Here is a 15,136-nt window from a genome sequence, read left to right on the forward strand (position 1 = left end):
CGCTGGCTCCCTGCTCTCCTAGTTACAGCACACATCGGGTTAATTAACCCGATGTGTCCTGCAGCTACATGTGCACAGAGCAGGGAGCAGCGCACACCGCTTAGCGCTGGCTCCCTGCTCTCCTAGTTACAGCACACATCGGGTTAATTACCCGATGTGTGCTGCAGCTACATGTGCACAGAGCAGGAGCCGGCACTGACAGTGAGAGCGGCGGAGGCTGGTAACAAAGGTAAATATCGGCTAACCAAGGACAGGGCTTCTTGGTTACCCGATGTTTACATTGGTTACCAGCCTCCGCAGAAGCCCGCTCCTGCTGCCTGCACAATTAGTTGTTGCTGTCTCGCTGTCACACACAGCGATCTGTGCTTCACAGCGGGACAGCAACAACTAAAAAATGGCCCAGGACATTCAGCAACAACCAACGACCTCACAGCAGGGGCCAGGTTGTTGCTGGATGTCACACACAGCGACATCACTAGCAACGTCACAAAAGTTGTTCGTTAGCAGCGATGTTGCTAGCGATGTTGCTTAGTGTGACGGGGCCTCAAGATAAACTTATTTGGTTCAGATGGTGTAAACCATGTGTGGCGGCAACCAGGTGAGGAGTACAAAGACAAGTGTGTCTTACCAACAGTCAAGCATGGTGGTGGGAGTGTCAAGGTTTAAGGCTGCATGAGTGCTGCCGACTGTGGGGACTTACAGCTCATTGAAGAAACCATGCATACCAACATGTACTGTGACATACTGAAGCAGAGCATTATCACCTCACTTCAGAAACTGAGCTGCAGAGCAGTATTCTAACATTATTATTATTATTATTATTATTATTAATAATCTTTATTTCTATAGCGCCAACATATTCTGCAGCGCTTTACAATTCAGGAGGATCATATACAAACAAGTAACAGTTATAGAAATACAATATTTTAGAGGGAAAAAAAAAGAAAAAAACACAACCTTGCTCGTGAGAGCTTACAATCTACAATGAGATGGGGGGGAGAGGCAAGGTACAAGTGCTTATTTACAATGACAATCCAGCCATCTCACGGAAAGGGGGGCTAGATAGTGGATTCCTCGACCAGTGGGCCCGAGCCTTGAGATGCCTTTGGGTGCTATGGAGTTTGATGTGGAGTTATGTTGTGAGAAGTTGTAGAAAGACTATGTGAATCGAATCTGATTAGGGAGTGTGATAGGCCGCCCTAAAAATATGCGTCTTTAGGGTGCGTCTGAAGCTGAGTAAGTTGTGATTTGTCCTAACTTCTTGGGGTAGAGCGTTCCAGAGGGTTGGTGCAGCTCGGAAGAAGTCTTGGATTCGGGAGTGGGAGGTTCGAATTAGTGTGGGTGTTAGTCGAAAATCGCTTGCAGAGTGTAGAGAACGGGTGGGGTGATAGACATAGAGGAGGGTGGAGATGTAGGGGGGTGCCGCACTGTGAAGAGGTTTGTGGGTGAGAACAAGCCATTTGAATTGGATCCTGTGATATATGGGCAGCCAGTGCAATGACTGGCACAGAGCAGAGGCATCCGAGTAGCGGTTAGCCAGATAGGTGACCCTGGCAGCTGCATTAAGGATGGACTATAGAGGAGAGAGTCTAGTTAGGGGGAGACCAATTAATAGAGAGTTACAGTAGTCAAGGCGAGAGTGGATCAGGGCCACGGTGAGGGTTTTTGTCATTTCCATTGTGAGAACGGGGCGGATTCTAGAGATGTTCTTGAGGTGCAAGCGGCAGGAGCGGGCAAGAGATTGTATGTGGGAGGTGAAGGAGAGATCGGTGTCAAGTATAACACCCAGACAGCGGGCCTGCGGCCTAGGACTTATCGTTGTGCCACACACAAAGAGGGAGAGGTCAGGTTTAGGAAGGTTGGAGGATGGAGGAAAAAGAAGAAGTTCCGTTTTTGAAAGGTTAAGTTTCAGATAGAGAGCAGACATGATGTTGCAAACTGCAGTCAGGCAGTCACTTGTGTTCTGTAGTACACCGGGGGTGAGCTCAGGGGATGAGGTGTATAGCTGTGTGTCATCAGCATAAAGATGGTACTGGAAGCCAAATCTGCTGATGGTCATTCCAATTGGGGCAGTGTAGAGGGAGAAAAGAAGAGGGCCAAGGACTGAACCTTGAGGGACCCCAGCAGTGAGAGGAAGAGGAGAAGATGTGGAGCCAGCAAATGATACGCTGAATGAATGGCCAGAAAGATAGGAAGAACATGATAACGACCCCAAACACACCTCCAAGACGACCACTGCCTTACTAAAACTGAGGGAAAGGTGCAGGACAAGCATGTCGCCAAACCTAAACCCTATTAAGCCTCGGTTAAGCATCCTAAAATGGAAAATGGAGGAGCACAAGGTCTCTAACCTCCACCAGCTCTGTGATGTCGTCATGGAGGATGGGAGAGAATTCCAGTGGCTCCTGTGAAGCTCTAATGAACGCCATACCTAAGGCCGGTTTCAGACGTCTGTGTTTAATCAGGTACAAGCCACACACATGGTTATGGTCATATGTGTGTCACACGTGTGACATCTGTGTTTGCATTTGTGTGACACGTACCGGAAAAAACATGGGTCTTTGAAGTAAAAAGATTTTCTATATTTACCTGTATCCAGCGCTGTTTTCTTCGGCTCTGCTGTCTCCCGCTCCTGACCGCCGCTCATTATATTAATTGATTATTCACTGCACTGAGAAGCTGAAAGCTGGAGCATCGTGGGGACAGCGCTGGGTACAGCATCACCGAGGACAGCAGAGTATTCAGCAAGCAGTGTGTGTGCAGTGACGTCCAGAAGGTCACCGGAGTTCCCTATGAACTCTGATGACATCCTGCGGAAACCCCTGCGACATCTGCGCAACAGCGGGTGTCAGGAAGGTGACTTCACCCTGGATGTCACTGCACATACACTGCTTGCTTTGTGAATACTCACCTGTCCCCACGATGCTGTCCTCAGTGATGCTGTACCCAGGGCTGTCCCCGCGATGCTCCGGCTTCCAGATCCTCCAGATGACTGTGCTAGAAATTTGGTGAAAAAAATCTATTTGCAAAATTGTGACCTTTTTTGCACACAAGTTGTGACTTGACGTTTTCACGCAAGTTTTGGTCTGCGCCGCCAAAATTGACAGACCGGGGGCACGGCAACGACTGGCTGTCTAAGTCATGATGAGCTGTACTGAATGGCGCAGATGTTTCTCTAGTAAAAGACTGGAGTAACATTTATTTTGAGTTGCAGATCACTTAAGATGTACAAAATTCCTGAGGCTGGTTTCAGACGTCCGTGTTTCAGGTACGTGTGATATCGTTTTTAACACGCATGTCATACGTACCCATGTTATTTGCTGTTACTCACACAGCCGTGTTTTCACACGGACCGTGTGACCTCTCATGACCCTGCACTCACACACAGACATGTCCGTTTTTTCTCCGGCAGCACGGGTGTCACATGGATTGCACACTGATGTGATCCGTGTGACATCAGTGTGACACATAACGGAGAAAACACGGGTCTTTTTAATAAAAATATTTTCTATATTTACCTCCATCCAGCGATGCTGTCTCCGACTCTGCTGCTTCCCGCTCCTGACCCCCGCTCATTATACTCACTGAATATTCATTCACTGAGGAGCTGGAAGCCGGAGCAGCGCTGGGGACTTCAGTGCCGGGGACCACATCGCTGGGTGAGTATACAGCTGTGTGTGTGTGTGTGTGTGTGTGTGTGTGTGTGTGTGTGTGTGTGTGTGTGTGTGTGTGTGTGTGTGTGTGTGTGTGTATACATGCATGTGTGCTATGTGTCTATGTGCTCAGTGTATCCATGTGTGTCTGCTTTGTGTATACATGTGTGTATATGTGCTCAGTATATACGTGTATACAAGTGTGTTTGTGTGTGTGTTGAGAACCTGGAAGCCGGAGTATCGCGGGGACACCATTGGGGACTCATCACAGTTCCCAATGAACTCTGATGAACCCGTAAAGCTGTAGCGCGGGTGTCGCAGGGGTCATCAGAATGTCATCAGAGTTCATTGGGAACTCCAATGACCTCCTGGATGTCACTGTGCCTGCAGAATACTTACTTGTCCCCGTGGTGCTGTACCCAGCGCTGCTCTGGCTTCCTGGTCCTGAGTGCGGTGAATAATCGATGAATATAATGAGCGGGGGTCAGGAGCGGGAGGCAGCAGAGACGGAGACAGCAGGTAAATATGGAAAATCTTTTTTATTTCACATACCCGTGTTCTCTCCAGTACCTGTCACATGTATGCAAACATGGATGTCACACGCGTGACCATAACCATGCGTGTGACTGATACCTGACTAAACACGGACGTCTGAAACCAGCCTTAAAGGGAACCTGTCAGGTGCAATATGCACCCAGAATCACGAGCAGTTCTGGGTACATATTGCTAATCCCTGCCTAACCGTCCCTGTATACACTAGCATAGATAAAGAGATCTTTAGAAAAAGTATTTCTAAAGATTCTTTATAATATGCTAATGAGGCCAGGGACTAGTCATGAGGGCGTTATTTCCTGCAACTAGTCCACCCTCTTAGCATGTTAGTACGTCCACAGGGGCATACTAACATGCTATTCAACACAGCATCTCCAGCGGTGAGGCGCGTACCTGTGTTCGAATTTCTGAATGCCTTGCACTTCCGGTCATGAGCAGTATGAAGCGGGGTGTACGTGTCCCAGCTTCAGAGAGGTCTTATACGCATGACCAGAAGTGCGGGACATTCAGCTCAGCGTTCACAGGTACGTGCATCACCACTGATGACGCTGCATTGAATAGCATGTTAGTACGCTCCTGTGGGTGTGCTAGAACGCTAAGAGGGTGGCTAGTCGGGGAAGTAACGCCCAGGGGACTAGTCCCCTCGCTCACTAGCATATCAAAGGATCTTTACAAATACTTTTTCTAAAGATCTCTTTATCTATGCTAGTGTATACAGGGACGGTTAGGCAGGGATTAGCAATATGCACACAGAACTGCTCCTGGTCCTGGGTGCATATTGCACCTGACAGGTTCCCTTTAAGAGGTGACTGCAGCACAGCGCCCCTCCCCCTGTGCTGGCCGTTCTCGGGTACTGCAGCTCTGCTGGGGCAGTACATAAGGGCTGAGGTGAAGTACCCAAGAGCGGCCACACGGGGTCTCCTAACAGCTGATCGGCGGGTGTTGGGATATTGATGACGTATACTAAGGGCCCCACATACAGCACAAGGTGCTCCGCTGTGGTGCCGCCTGTAATATCGCCCAGCAGTCCAGGTTGTGGCCTAGTCCTACACATACTGGCGTAGTAATGGATACGGATACCTCCAATAAAGTTTTGCTTGTTCAAATGAATTACGTAAGCCCTCGTACGTCATCACGTACCACTGCCTGCAAGGAGTGCGCGCCCGCAAGGTGGTGACGCAGTTTTAATAACCCGCTCGGTGGATTCTTATTAACCCTCAGCAATCCCGCGCGTCACGCACTAACACACCCGTGTACACAGCCCGTTCACCTCCCCCGCACCCGTACTCACTGTCCAGGTAGTGTTCGAGGTACATCGCCGTCGCCATGTTAGCAAAGTGCGAGCGTTTCCTTCCTCAGATGTGAATCCCGCTCAGCTACTCGCTGGATTATTCATGAGCTGTGCGCTTCCGGCGGCGCGGGTTGGCTGCCAGCCTGATTAATATTCATTAGGGCGGCTTGCCCGCGCTCTGTGAAAGGCGAAGGGGTTGAGGTGGGTATTTTTCCTCTTCGAGCCCTCCCAGTGAATGTGCCGTATACGTTGGTGATTGGTCCGTTGGCCTTGCCGTGCGCTGCTTCTATTGGCTGAATGCTGTTGCCCAGAGGTTACTGCGGCCGGCACGCCCTGTGAGATCATTGGAGCGCGCCAAGTAGAGACACTTTTGATTGGCTTCTGAGAGAGTGCGGGAATTGTGAATGACCTTTTCCCAGTTGTGTCCCGTAGTGCCCGGACATGGCAGCACGGCGCGGAGCATTCATTGTCCTGGAGGGCGCTGACAGGGCTGGAAAGAGCACCCAGGCCCGGAGACTGGTGGAGGCGCTGAAGGAGAAGGGTTACCGGGCCGAGGGCATGCGCTTTCCAGGTGAGAGCCGCCATGGTGTCCGGCAGTCAGTATCGTAAGTGCGGCGTCCACAGGATGTGCAGCACCAGACATAGCCGGGATGCGCTATCTCCGGACACCCACAGGGTGTCTGTAATTAGGGGATTGATAGCGCCCTAGTACAGAGGCTCCTCCCCGAGTCTTCTGTGGGGGTGCTGCGTGGAGATGCCCCCCCCCCGAGTCTTCTGTGGGGGTGCTGCGTGGAGATGCCCCCCCCCCCCTGAGTCTTCTGTGGGGGTGCTGCGTGGAGATGCCCCCCCCCCTGAGTCTTCTGTGGGGGTGCTGCGTGGAGATGCCGCCCCCCCCCGAGTCTTCTGTGGGGGTGCTGCGTGGAGATGCCGCCCCCCCCCCGAGTCTTCTGTGGGGGTGCTGCGTGGAGATGCCTCCCCCCCCCCCCCCGAGTCTTCTGTGGGGGTGCTGCGTGGAGATGCCTCCCCCCCCCCCCCCGAGTCTTCTGTGGGGGTGCTGCGTGGAGATGCCGCCCCCCCCCCCCCCCCGAGTCTTCTGTGGGGGTGCTGCGTGGAGATGCCGCCCCCCCCCCGAGTCTTCTGTGGGGGTGCTGCGTGGAGATGCCGCCCCCCCCCCCGAGTCTTCTGTGGGGGTGCTGCGTGGAGATGCCGCCCCCCCCCCCCGAGTCTTCTGTGGGGGTGCTGCGTGGAGATGGCCCCCCCCCCGAGTCTTCTGTGGGGGTGCTGCGTGGAGATGCCCCCCCCCCGAGTCTTCTGTGGGGGTGCTGCGTGGAGATGCCCCCCCCCCCGAGTCTTCTGTGGGGGTGCTGCGTGGAGATGCCCCCCCCCGAGTCTTCTGTGGGGGTGCAGCGTGGAGATGCCCCCCCCCGAGTCTTCTGTGGGGGTGCAGCGTGGAGATGCCCCCCCCCCCTCCCGAGTCTTCTGTGGGGGTGCAGCGTGGAGATGCCCCCCCCCCCCCTCCCGAGTCTTCTGTGGGGGTGCAGCGTGGAGATGCCCCCCCCCCCCCTCCCGAGTCTTCTGTGGGGGTGCAGCGTGGAGATGCCCCCCCCCCCCTCCCGAGTCTTCTGTGGGGGTGCAGCGTGGAGATGCCCCCCCCCTCCCGAGTCTTCTGTGGGGGTGCAGCGTGGAGATGCCCCCCCCCCTCCGAGTCTTCTGTGGGGGTGCAGCGTGGAGATGCCCCCCCCCCCTCCCGAGTCTTCTGTGGGGGTGCAGCGTGGAGTTGCCCCCCCCCCCCCACCCCCCCGGGTCTTCTGTGGGGGTGCAGCGTGGAGTTGCCCCCCCCCCCCCACCCCCCCGGGTCTTCTGTGGGGGTGCAGCGTGGAGTTGCCCCCCCCACCCCCCCGGGTCTTCTGTGGGGGTGCAGCGTGGAGTTGCCCCCCCCCCCCACCCCCCCGGGTCTTCTGTGGGGGTGCAGCGTGGAGTTGCCCCCCCCCCCCCACCCCCCCGGGTCTTCTGTGGGGGTGCAGCGTGGAGTTGCCCCCCCCCCCCCCCCCACCCCCCCGGGTCTTCTGTGGGGGTGCAGCGTGGAGTTGCCCCCCCCCCCCCCCCACCCCCCCGGGTCTTCTGTGGGGGTGCAGCGTGGAGTTGCCCCCCCCCCCCCCCACCCCCCCGGGTCTTCTGTGGGGGTGCAGCGTGGAGTTGCCCCCCCCCCCCCACCCCCCCGGGTCTTCTGTGGGGGTGCAGCGTGGAGTTGCCCCCCCCCCACCCCCCCGGGTCTTCTGTGGGGGTGCAGCGTGGAGTTGCCCCACCCCCCCCCCCCGGGTCTTCTGTGGGGGTGCAGCGTGGAGTTGCCCCACCCCCCCCCCCCCGGGTCTTCTGTGGGGGTGCAGCGTGGAGTTGCCCCCCCCCCCCCCCCGGGTCTTCTGTGGGGGTGCAGCGTGGAGTTGCCCCCCCCCCCCCCCCGGGTCTTCTGTGGGGGTGCAGCGTGGAGTTGCCCCCCCCCCCCCGGGTCTTCTGTGGGGGTGCAGCGTGGAGATGCCCCCCCCCGGGTCTTCTGTGGGGGTGCAGCGTGGAGATGCCCCCCCCCCCCCCGAGTCTTCTGTGGGGGCGCTGCGTGGAGATGCCCCCCTTATCACTTTTATGGGGGCGCTGCGCGGAGAAGCCCCCCCCCTTATCACTTTTATGGGGGGTGCATCCCGCCCCCCATGAGTGTTCTGTGGGGGCACTGTGCAGAGAAGGGAGAAGCCCTCCCTTAACATTCTCTATGTGGGTGCCGCCTCCCCCCCCTCCCCCACGAGCCTTCTGTTGGGGCGCTGTGCGGAGAGGCCACCCCCTCCGTGAGAGTGTCTTCCCTGCGCATCATCGCCTGGACTGTTGAGAATAGAGAATTATTAGCGAGCACCGAATTTGAGAATCAAATTTGGCAGGAAATTCGAATTCCATCAAAGTTTGTTGTGAGGTGAATCTTACTTATTATTCTATTTTCAGAGCCCAGGTAATGTAGGGTATTAAGAAAATAATAAATCTGCTCTTCTCACCGCTGACGTTTCCCACCACACTGTCCATCCTTTTTGCCTAAGTCACTCTGCATCAGGGCTTAGAGCTGCGAGGTTTCCTCTGACTTCACGGCACCCATCGTGACAGCACGACATGCATTGGCCGAGGGCTTGTCCTCTGCTCTCATGATATGTCATGCAATGTGTCAGAGGTACTCAAATGTTTGTTAAACACATCTAAAATATTACTTCTATACTATTCATTAGTCACAGAGGAGCAGAAGAAAAATGCCTGGTTCCTGGGGTTCCCACCATTAGGCCCCACTTATTGTGGAGGAGTCCTGATCCCCCCCCCCCCCCCCAATTTATCTTATGATTACACCGAGGAGGGTCTTGGATGAAGAAGTGACATCTGTTCTACCACTAAGGGCTCGTGTGCACATTGTGTACTTGCATGCATTTACGCTGCGTTTAGCACTGCAGTGTAAATGCATGCGTCCTCTGCACAATCTATGAAGATTGTGCATGATACGTGCGCACGTTGCTTTTTTGAACGCAGCGATTTGGATGCCAAAAGTTTGACCCAAATCCGTGCGTTCATAAAAGCAGCATGTCAATTATTTGTGGGTTCTGGATGCAGCTCCACTCTGTCTATGGTGGGGGCAGCAGCATAGCGCATGAAATCTGCTTTTTTTTTAACAAAAATACTGCATTCATTCTGCAGTGATTTGAAGCGCACATGTGATGTCAAATTGCTGCAGAATATTCAGCACTTGTGTGCATATGAGCCCTAAGAGTGTTCGTAGTGATGACTGAATATGACATGCAGCTGTATCCATAGGCTGCAATAGATGTAGAACTGTGTACACAGAGATAGATGAGGTGGGGGGACGGTACCCTTACACAGTGCTGTGTACAAGGTAATGGAGTAGGTGGGTGACATATCATATAATCCTGTTGCCAAGCATGGTACCCTTTCTGGGGGTGCTCAGCTCTCCAGAGACGTGGAGTCCTCTGTGATTCTTGTGACCTACTGACTAGAGAAGGTCATATACAGCAGATCAGAGGGGAGAAAGCATCCAAGTCCTCAGGAAGGCTTCTGGGTGGCTTAGACGCTAGATTGTACGCTTCATAAGGGTCTGTAGATTACCAATTCCTGCACTGTGTGCCTGCTCTGAAGCAGTAACTTATTTCTTTTTTTTTTTTTTTTCTAGAGCGAACAACAGAAATTGGTCAACTTGTTGGTTCCTACCTTGAGAAAAAAAGTAACATTGAAGATCATACAGTTCATCTGCTGTTTTCTGCCAATCGCTGGGAACATGTGTACGATTGATTTAGTTTGTCGTTTTGTTTTTCTATCAGTATTAGCACATTTGCTTAAAATCCGACACCAGTTATAATAAAGTGGTGCTGCGGGTAAAATGCCAGCAAAGTATTAGGTTCTTAGACTTACTGCACGGGCCCATTGCTGGTGTAGATTTTCCATGTAATTTACAACAGATTCTGGGGTTTAGATTCTGACTTCACCTCCTCCGAGAGGGGACCTTCCAGGCTAACATCCCCTGGAGCAGTATTTAATGGTGTGGGTTTTCTGCATGGGTTGAAGTCCTTAAAATGACGACCATGTTTTTTTCCTCTTTTTAACAGTCCTCTAATAAAAGAAAAACTGCGTAGCGGAATCACTCTAGTGGTGGATAGATATGCATTTTCTGGTGTTGCCTTCACCAGTTCAAAAGAGGTAATGTACAAATAAGAGGGAAGCGGGACACCTAAATATAGTGTTATATAAATGGTACATAATTTCCATATTAATTATTGGGGAATAATTATAGCTGAGTATTATAATCTATGTAGTGTTAACATATTCTGCAGCACTTTTCTATACGCATGTAAACTGGAGGGGAAGGGGGAATATGCATGCGTGTCCAACCACTGTGCTGATTGTTCCTCGTTGGTGTTATTGATAGCGATAACCCCGACTGTTTTCTGCTACAGCACATACAGAGCAGCATCAATGTAGTATTTATTCACATATTTTACTCACTTGTATAGCGCCATCAATTCCTCTGCACTTTACAGACTTCAGCATCACAGTTCCCATTGGGGCTCACACTCTAGATTCTTATCCTTCTTCCCCTTGCTAAGGTGAGTGGGGTCAATAGCAACACCACATGACCAGTAGCTAAAACCTCTTTACACGGCCGGGCACAGTTGGATACACAGGACATGTCAGGGACAGCAATATATACAGTTTTTTCTTCGGCGCTCCATTGGGAGACCCAGACGATTGGGTGTATAGCTACTGCCTCCGGAGGCCACACAAAGCATTACACTAAAAAGTGTAAGGCCCCTCCCCTTCTGGCTATACACCCCCAGTGGGATCACTGGCTCACCAGTTTTTCTGCTTTGTGCGAAGGAGGTCAGACATCCACGCATAGCTCCACTGTTTAGTCAGCAGTAGCTGCTGACTATATCGGATGGAAGAAAAGAGGGCCCATATAGGGCCCCCAGCATGCTCCCTTCTCACCCCGCTTGTGGTTTGTAAGGTTGAGGTACCTATTGCTGGTACGGCGGCTGGAGCCCACATGCTGTTTTCCTTCCACATCCCCCTGAGGGGCTCTGAGGAAGTGGGATCTTACCGGCCCCAAAGCCCTGAGGCCGGGCTCCATCCACAGACCCATTGAACCTGCTGGATACGGAGCTGGGTACCGTTCAGGGACATGGCCCTGCACCATTCAGGTACTCTGTGTCCCCGTACACACAGGCACAGCACACTCCAGACTTGCTGGGTGTGCTAGTGCGCCGGGGACAGTAAAGGGTTACAGTCACTGCAGCCTAGCTGAGTGACTTTATGTATGGGGAACTACCGCGCCGGACGCTCCGGGAGCGGCGGCGCGGCTGGGACTTGTAGTGCGCCGGGGACTTAGCGCCGACCGCGCTTTTACGGCGGCGGCGCTTATAAATCCAGTCCCCGGCTTTTGCGGCCTAGCTCCGCTTCGTTCCCGCCCCCACCCTGTCAATCAGGGTAGGGGAGAGACGCTGTACAATCAGCAGCGCCGAGGGCTGGAGCCTTATTTACATGCTCCAGCCCTCTCACTGGACACTGGGACGCCGGTTTCCCGCTCTGACTTGGGGGCACGCCCACGGCCCGCCCCTACTCACACGAGCTGGAGAAGGACGCCGGCAGCCATTCCTGCAGTCCGAGCTGAGAGATCGGACTCTGGGCGACCAGGCACAGGACTAGGGCGACCACACACCCGCTTATAGGCGGGCGGTAAGCGGCACCTGAAGTGCTGACCCCACTAAATACCGCAGTTGTCCATTAGTATTTTTATGCTTACACTGCATAGGTCGCTATTTTTGGCTATATGCCCTCTTAGATGGCGACACATCAGCAGCAGGAAAGCAGGGGTGCTAAGGCACAGGCTTTCTAGGCTGCTTGTATTGCATGTACTGCAGTGTTCATGTGTATTTATGCTTGTATGCTATACACTGCACTGTACGGTCGCTAGTCTGGGCTATTTTCGCCTAGAATGACTAGACTACAGCAGCAGAAAAGCAAAGGTGCTGAGGCACAGGTTTTTTCTATGCTGCTTGTATTGCAGGGGTTGCAGTGTTCATTTGTACTTATGCTTGTATGCTATACATTGCACTGTATGGTCGATATTCTGGGCTATATTCCCCTAGATGGCTAGTCTACAGCAGCAGAAAAGCAGGGGTGCCAAGGCACAGGCTTTCTATGCTGCTTGTATTGCATGTGCTGCAGTGTTCATTGTACTTTATGCTTGTATGCTATACATTGCATTGTACGGTCGCCATTCTTGGCTCTATGTCCTAGATGGCTAGTCGGCAGCAGCATATAAGCAACTCAGGCTTTCGATGCTGTTTTTACTGCATGTGATACTGTTCCACGGCACTGAACCCCATTGTGTGCAATGCTCCCCTGGAGCACTTGGTCAGCCGGGGTCTCTCCTAGACGTGGCCAAAGGAACCACCTGTCAACCCTGTCCAAGGACAGGGATGGAGTTGCAATGGGATAGAGACTTGCAGTCCGGACAGGCCATGGGCAATCTGGATCATTGCTCCCTGGCCACCCTCATTGGGAATAAAATCGGTGCTCCGGGAGGGGTCCCAGGAGGCTCTCTGTAGGATGAGGCAGACGTAGCTCATCAGGACTTTGATCCTGACAACGCTCTCAATCCGGATACACCGGATGGTGACGCCATAAGGAATGATCCTATAGCGTCCATCAATGGAATGTTGGATCTTTCTCCCTCAGCTCCCCCAGCGGAGGAGTCAGCTTCACAGCAGGAGAAATCCCATTTCAGTAGCTCAAACGTAGATTGAGTATTTTTCTGGCCACGCTGACTTCAGAGAAGCAGTCCAGGAACACCACGCTTACCAGATAAGCGTTTTCTCCAAACGTATTAAGGATGCACGTTATCCTTTTCCCCCTGACGTGGTCAAGCGTGGGACCCAGGGTCCAAAGGTGGATTCTCCAATCTCCAGGCTTGCGGCTAGAGCTATAGTTGCAGTGGAGATGGGACTTCACTTAAAGATACCAGACAGATGGACTCTGGTTGACGTCTGTCTATGAGGCTATCGGCGTGTCGGTTGCTCCGGCATTTACAGCCGTATGGGCACCCTAAGCTTTTCAGCTGTTCTTGCACAGCTGGTCTTGAGCATATGTACATTTGTGCCGCAGGGGCGTCCGTAACCTCGCAATGTCTGCATTGCGACTTACCCTATTAATGCTGTCCTGGAAGGACAGTCGAGGTTTCGGTCCTTCACAAGCTCGGGCAGGTCCCAATTGTCCTCGTCCAAAAGAGCTGAAAAGCCTCAGAGGGGCTCAGTTTCCGGGGGCTCAATCACGCCAAAGGAAGGCAGCCGGAGGAACCGCTACCAAGGCGGTCTCCTCATGACTCAGCTCTCTCATCTCTCCGCATCCGCGGTTGATGGCAGACTTGCTCGCCTTTGCGACATTTAGCTGCCACAGGTCACAGACCGGTGGGTGAGGGACATTGTGCCCACGTGCACAGGACAGGGTTCTGTTCTCGTCCTCCGACTCGATTCTTCAGAACGTCCCCACCGAACCGATGCTCTTCTGCAGGCAGAAGGAGTGGTAATCCCTGTTCCTCTTCAGGAACAAGACACGGTTTTCCTCCAATCTGGTTGTGGTGCCAAAAAAGGATGGCTCTTTCCGTTCCGTTCTGGACCTAAAACTGCTCAACAAGCACGTGGAGGCCAGGCGGTTCCGGATGAAACCCTCCGCTCCGTCATTGCCTCAATGTCTCAAGGATATTTCCTAGCATCAATAGACATCAAAGATGCTTATCTCCACGTGCCGATTGCTACAGAGCACCAATGTTTTCTACGTTTCGTGATGGGAGACGACCATCTTCAGTTCGTAGCTCTGCCATTCGGTCTGGCGACAGCCCCACGGGTGTTCACCAAGGTCATGGCGGCAGTGGTAGCAGTCTTGCACTCACAGGGACACTCTGTGATCCCTTACTTGGACGATCTACTTGTCAAGGCACCCTCTCAAGAGGCATGCCAACTCAGCCTGAATGTTGCGCTGGAGACTCTCCAGACGTTCGGGTGGATCATCGACTTCTCAAAGTCAAACCTGTCACCGACCCAATCACTAACGTATCTTGGCATGGTGTTTCATACCCTCTCAGCGCTAGTGAAGCTTCCGCTGGACAAGCAGCGGTCACTACAGACTGGGGTGCAGACTCTCCGTCAAGGTCAGTCGCACTCCTTAAGACGCCTCATGCACTTCCTCGGGAAGTTGGTGGCGGCAATGGAGGCGGTTCCGTTTGCGCAGTTTCATCTGCGTCCTCTTATTGGGACATTCTCCGCCAATGGGACGGGAAGTCAACATCCCTGAACAGGAAAGTATCCTTTTCACAGAAGGACTCTCTGCAATGGTGGCTTCTTCCCACCTCATTATCACAGGGAAGATCCTTCCTACCACCGTCTTGGGCGGTAGTCACGACAGACGCGAGTCTGTCAGGGTGGGGAGCAGTTTTTCTCCACCACAGGGCTCAGGGTACGTGGACTCAGCAGGAGTCCACCCTTCAGATCCATGTTCTGGAAATCAGAGCAGTGTATCTTGCCCTACTAGCCTTCCAGCAGTGGCTGGAAGGAAAGCAGATCCGAATTCAGTCGGACAACTCCACAGCGGTGGCATACATCAATCACCAAGGAGGGACACGCAGTCGGCAAGCCTTCCAGGAAGTCCGGCGGATTCTGATGTGGGTGGAAGCCACGGCCTCCACCGTATCCGCAGTTCACATCCCCGGCGTAGAAAACTGGGAAGCAGACTTCCTCAGCCGCCAGGGCATGGACGCAGGGGAATGGTCCCTTCACCCGGACGTGTTTCAGGAAATCTGTAGCCGCTGGGGAAGGCCGGACGTCGACCTAATGGCGTCCAGGCACAACAACAAGGTCCCAACCTTCATAGCACGGTCTCGCGATCACAGAGTTCTGGCGGCAGACGCCTTAGTGCAAGATTGGTCGCAGTTCCGGCTCCCTTATGTGTTTCCACCTCTGGCACTCTTGCCCAGAGTGCTACGCAAGATCAGATCCGACTGCAGCCGCGTCATACTCGTCGCCCCAGACTGGCCAAGGAGGGCGTGGTATCC

General features: G+C 53.5%; 2 protein-coding genes across 2 annotated transcripts in view; one reads left to right on the plus strand and one right to left on the minus strand.

Moving 5' to 3' along the window:
• The window catches only part of ING5 (inhibitor of growth family member 5), an 80,308-nt gene extending 74,537 nt beyond the window's left edge, over nucleotides 1-5,771 (minus strand). The window contains exon 1 of the mRNA XM_075340846.1: nucleotides 5,497-5,771. Coding sequence (XP_075196961.1) covers nucleotides 5,497-5,533 — 37 coding nt within the window. The 5' untranslated portion in view covers nucleotides 5,534-5,771. The remainder of the gene's footprint in view (nucleotides 1-5,496) is intronic.
• Nucleotides 5,772-5,781: 10 nt separating this feature from the next.
• Nucleotides 5,782-15,136, plus strand: part of DTYMK (deoxythymidylate kinase) — a 32,752-nt gene continuing 23,397 nt past the window's right edge. The window contains exons 1-3 of the mRNA XM_075340847.1: nucleotides 5,782-6,067; nucleotides 9,704-9,812; nucleotides 10,137-10,227. Coding sequence (XP_075196962.1) covers nucleotides 5,938-6,067; nucleotides 9,704-9,812; nucleotides 10,137-10,227 — 330 coding nt within the window. The 5' untranslated portion in view covers nucleotides 5,782-5,937. The remainder of the gene's footprint in view (nucleotides 6,068-9,703; nucleotides 9,813-10,136; nucleotides 10,228-15,136) is intronic.

The sequence above is a fragment of the Anomaloglossus baeobatrachus genome, chromosome 3 (genome assembly GCF_048569485.1).
Source record: "Anomaloglossus baeobatrachus isolate aAnoBae1 chromosome 3, aAnoBae1.hap1, whole genome shotgun sequence".
In the NCBI taxonomy this organism is placed as follows: Eukaryota; Metazoa; Chordata; class Amphibia; order Anura; family Aromobatidae; genus Anomaloglossus; species Anomaloglossus baeobatrachus.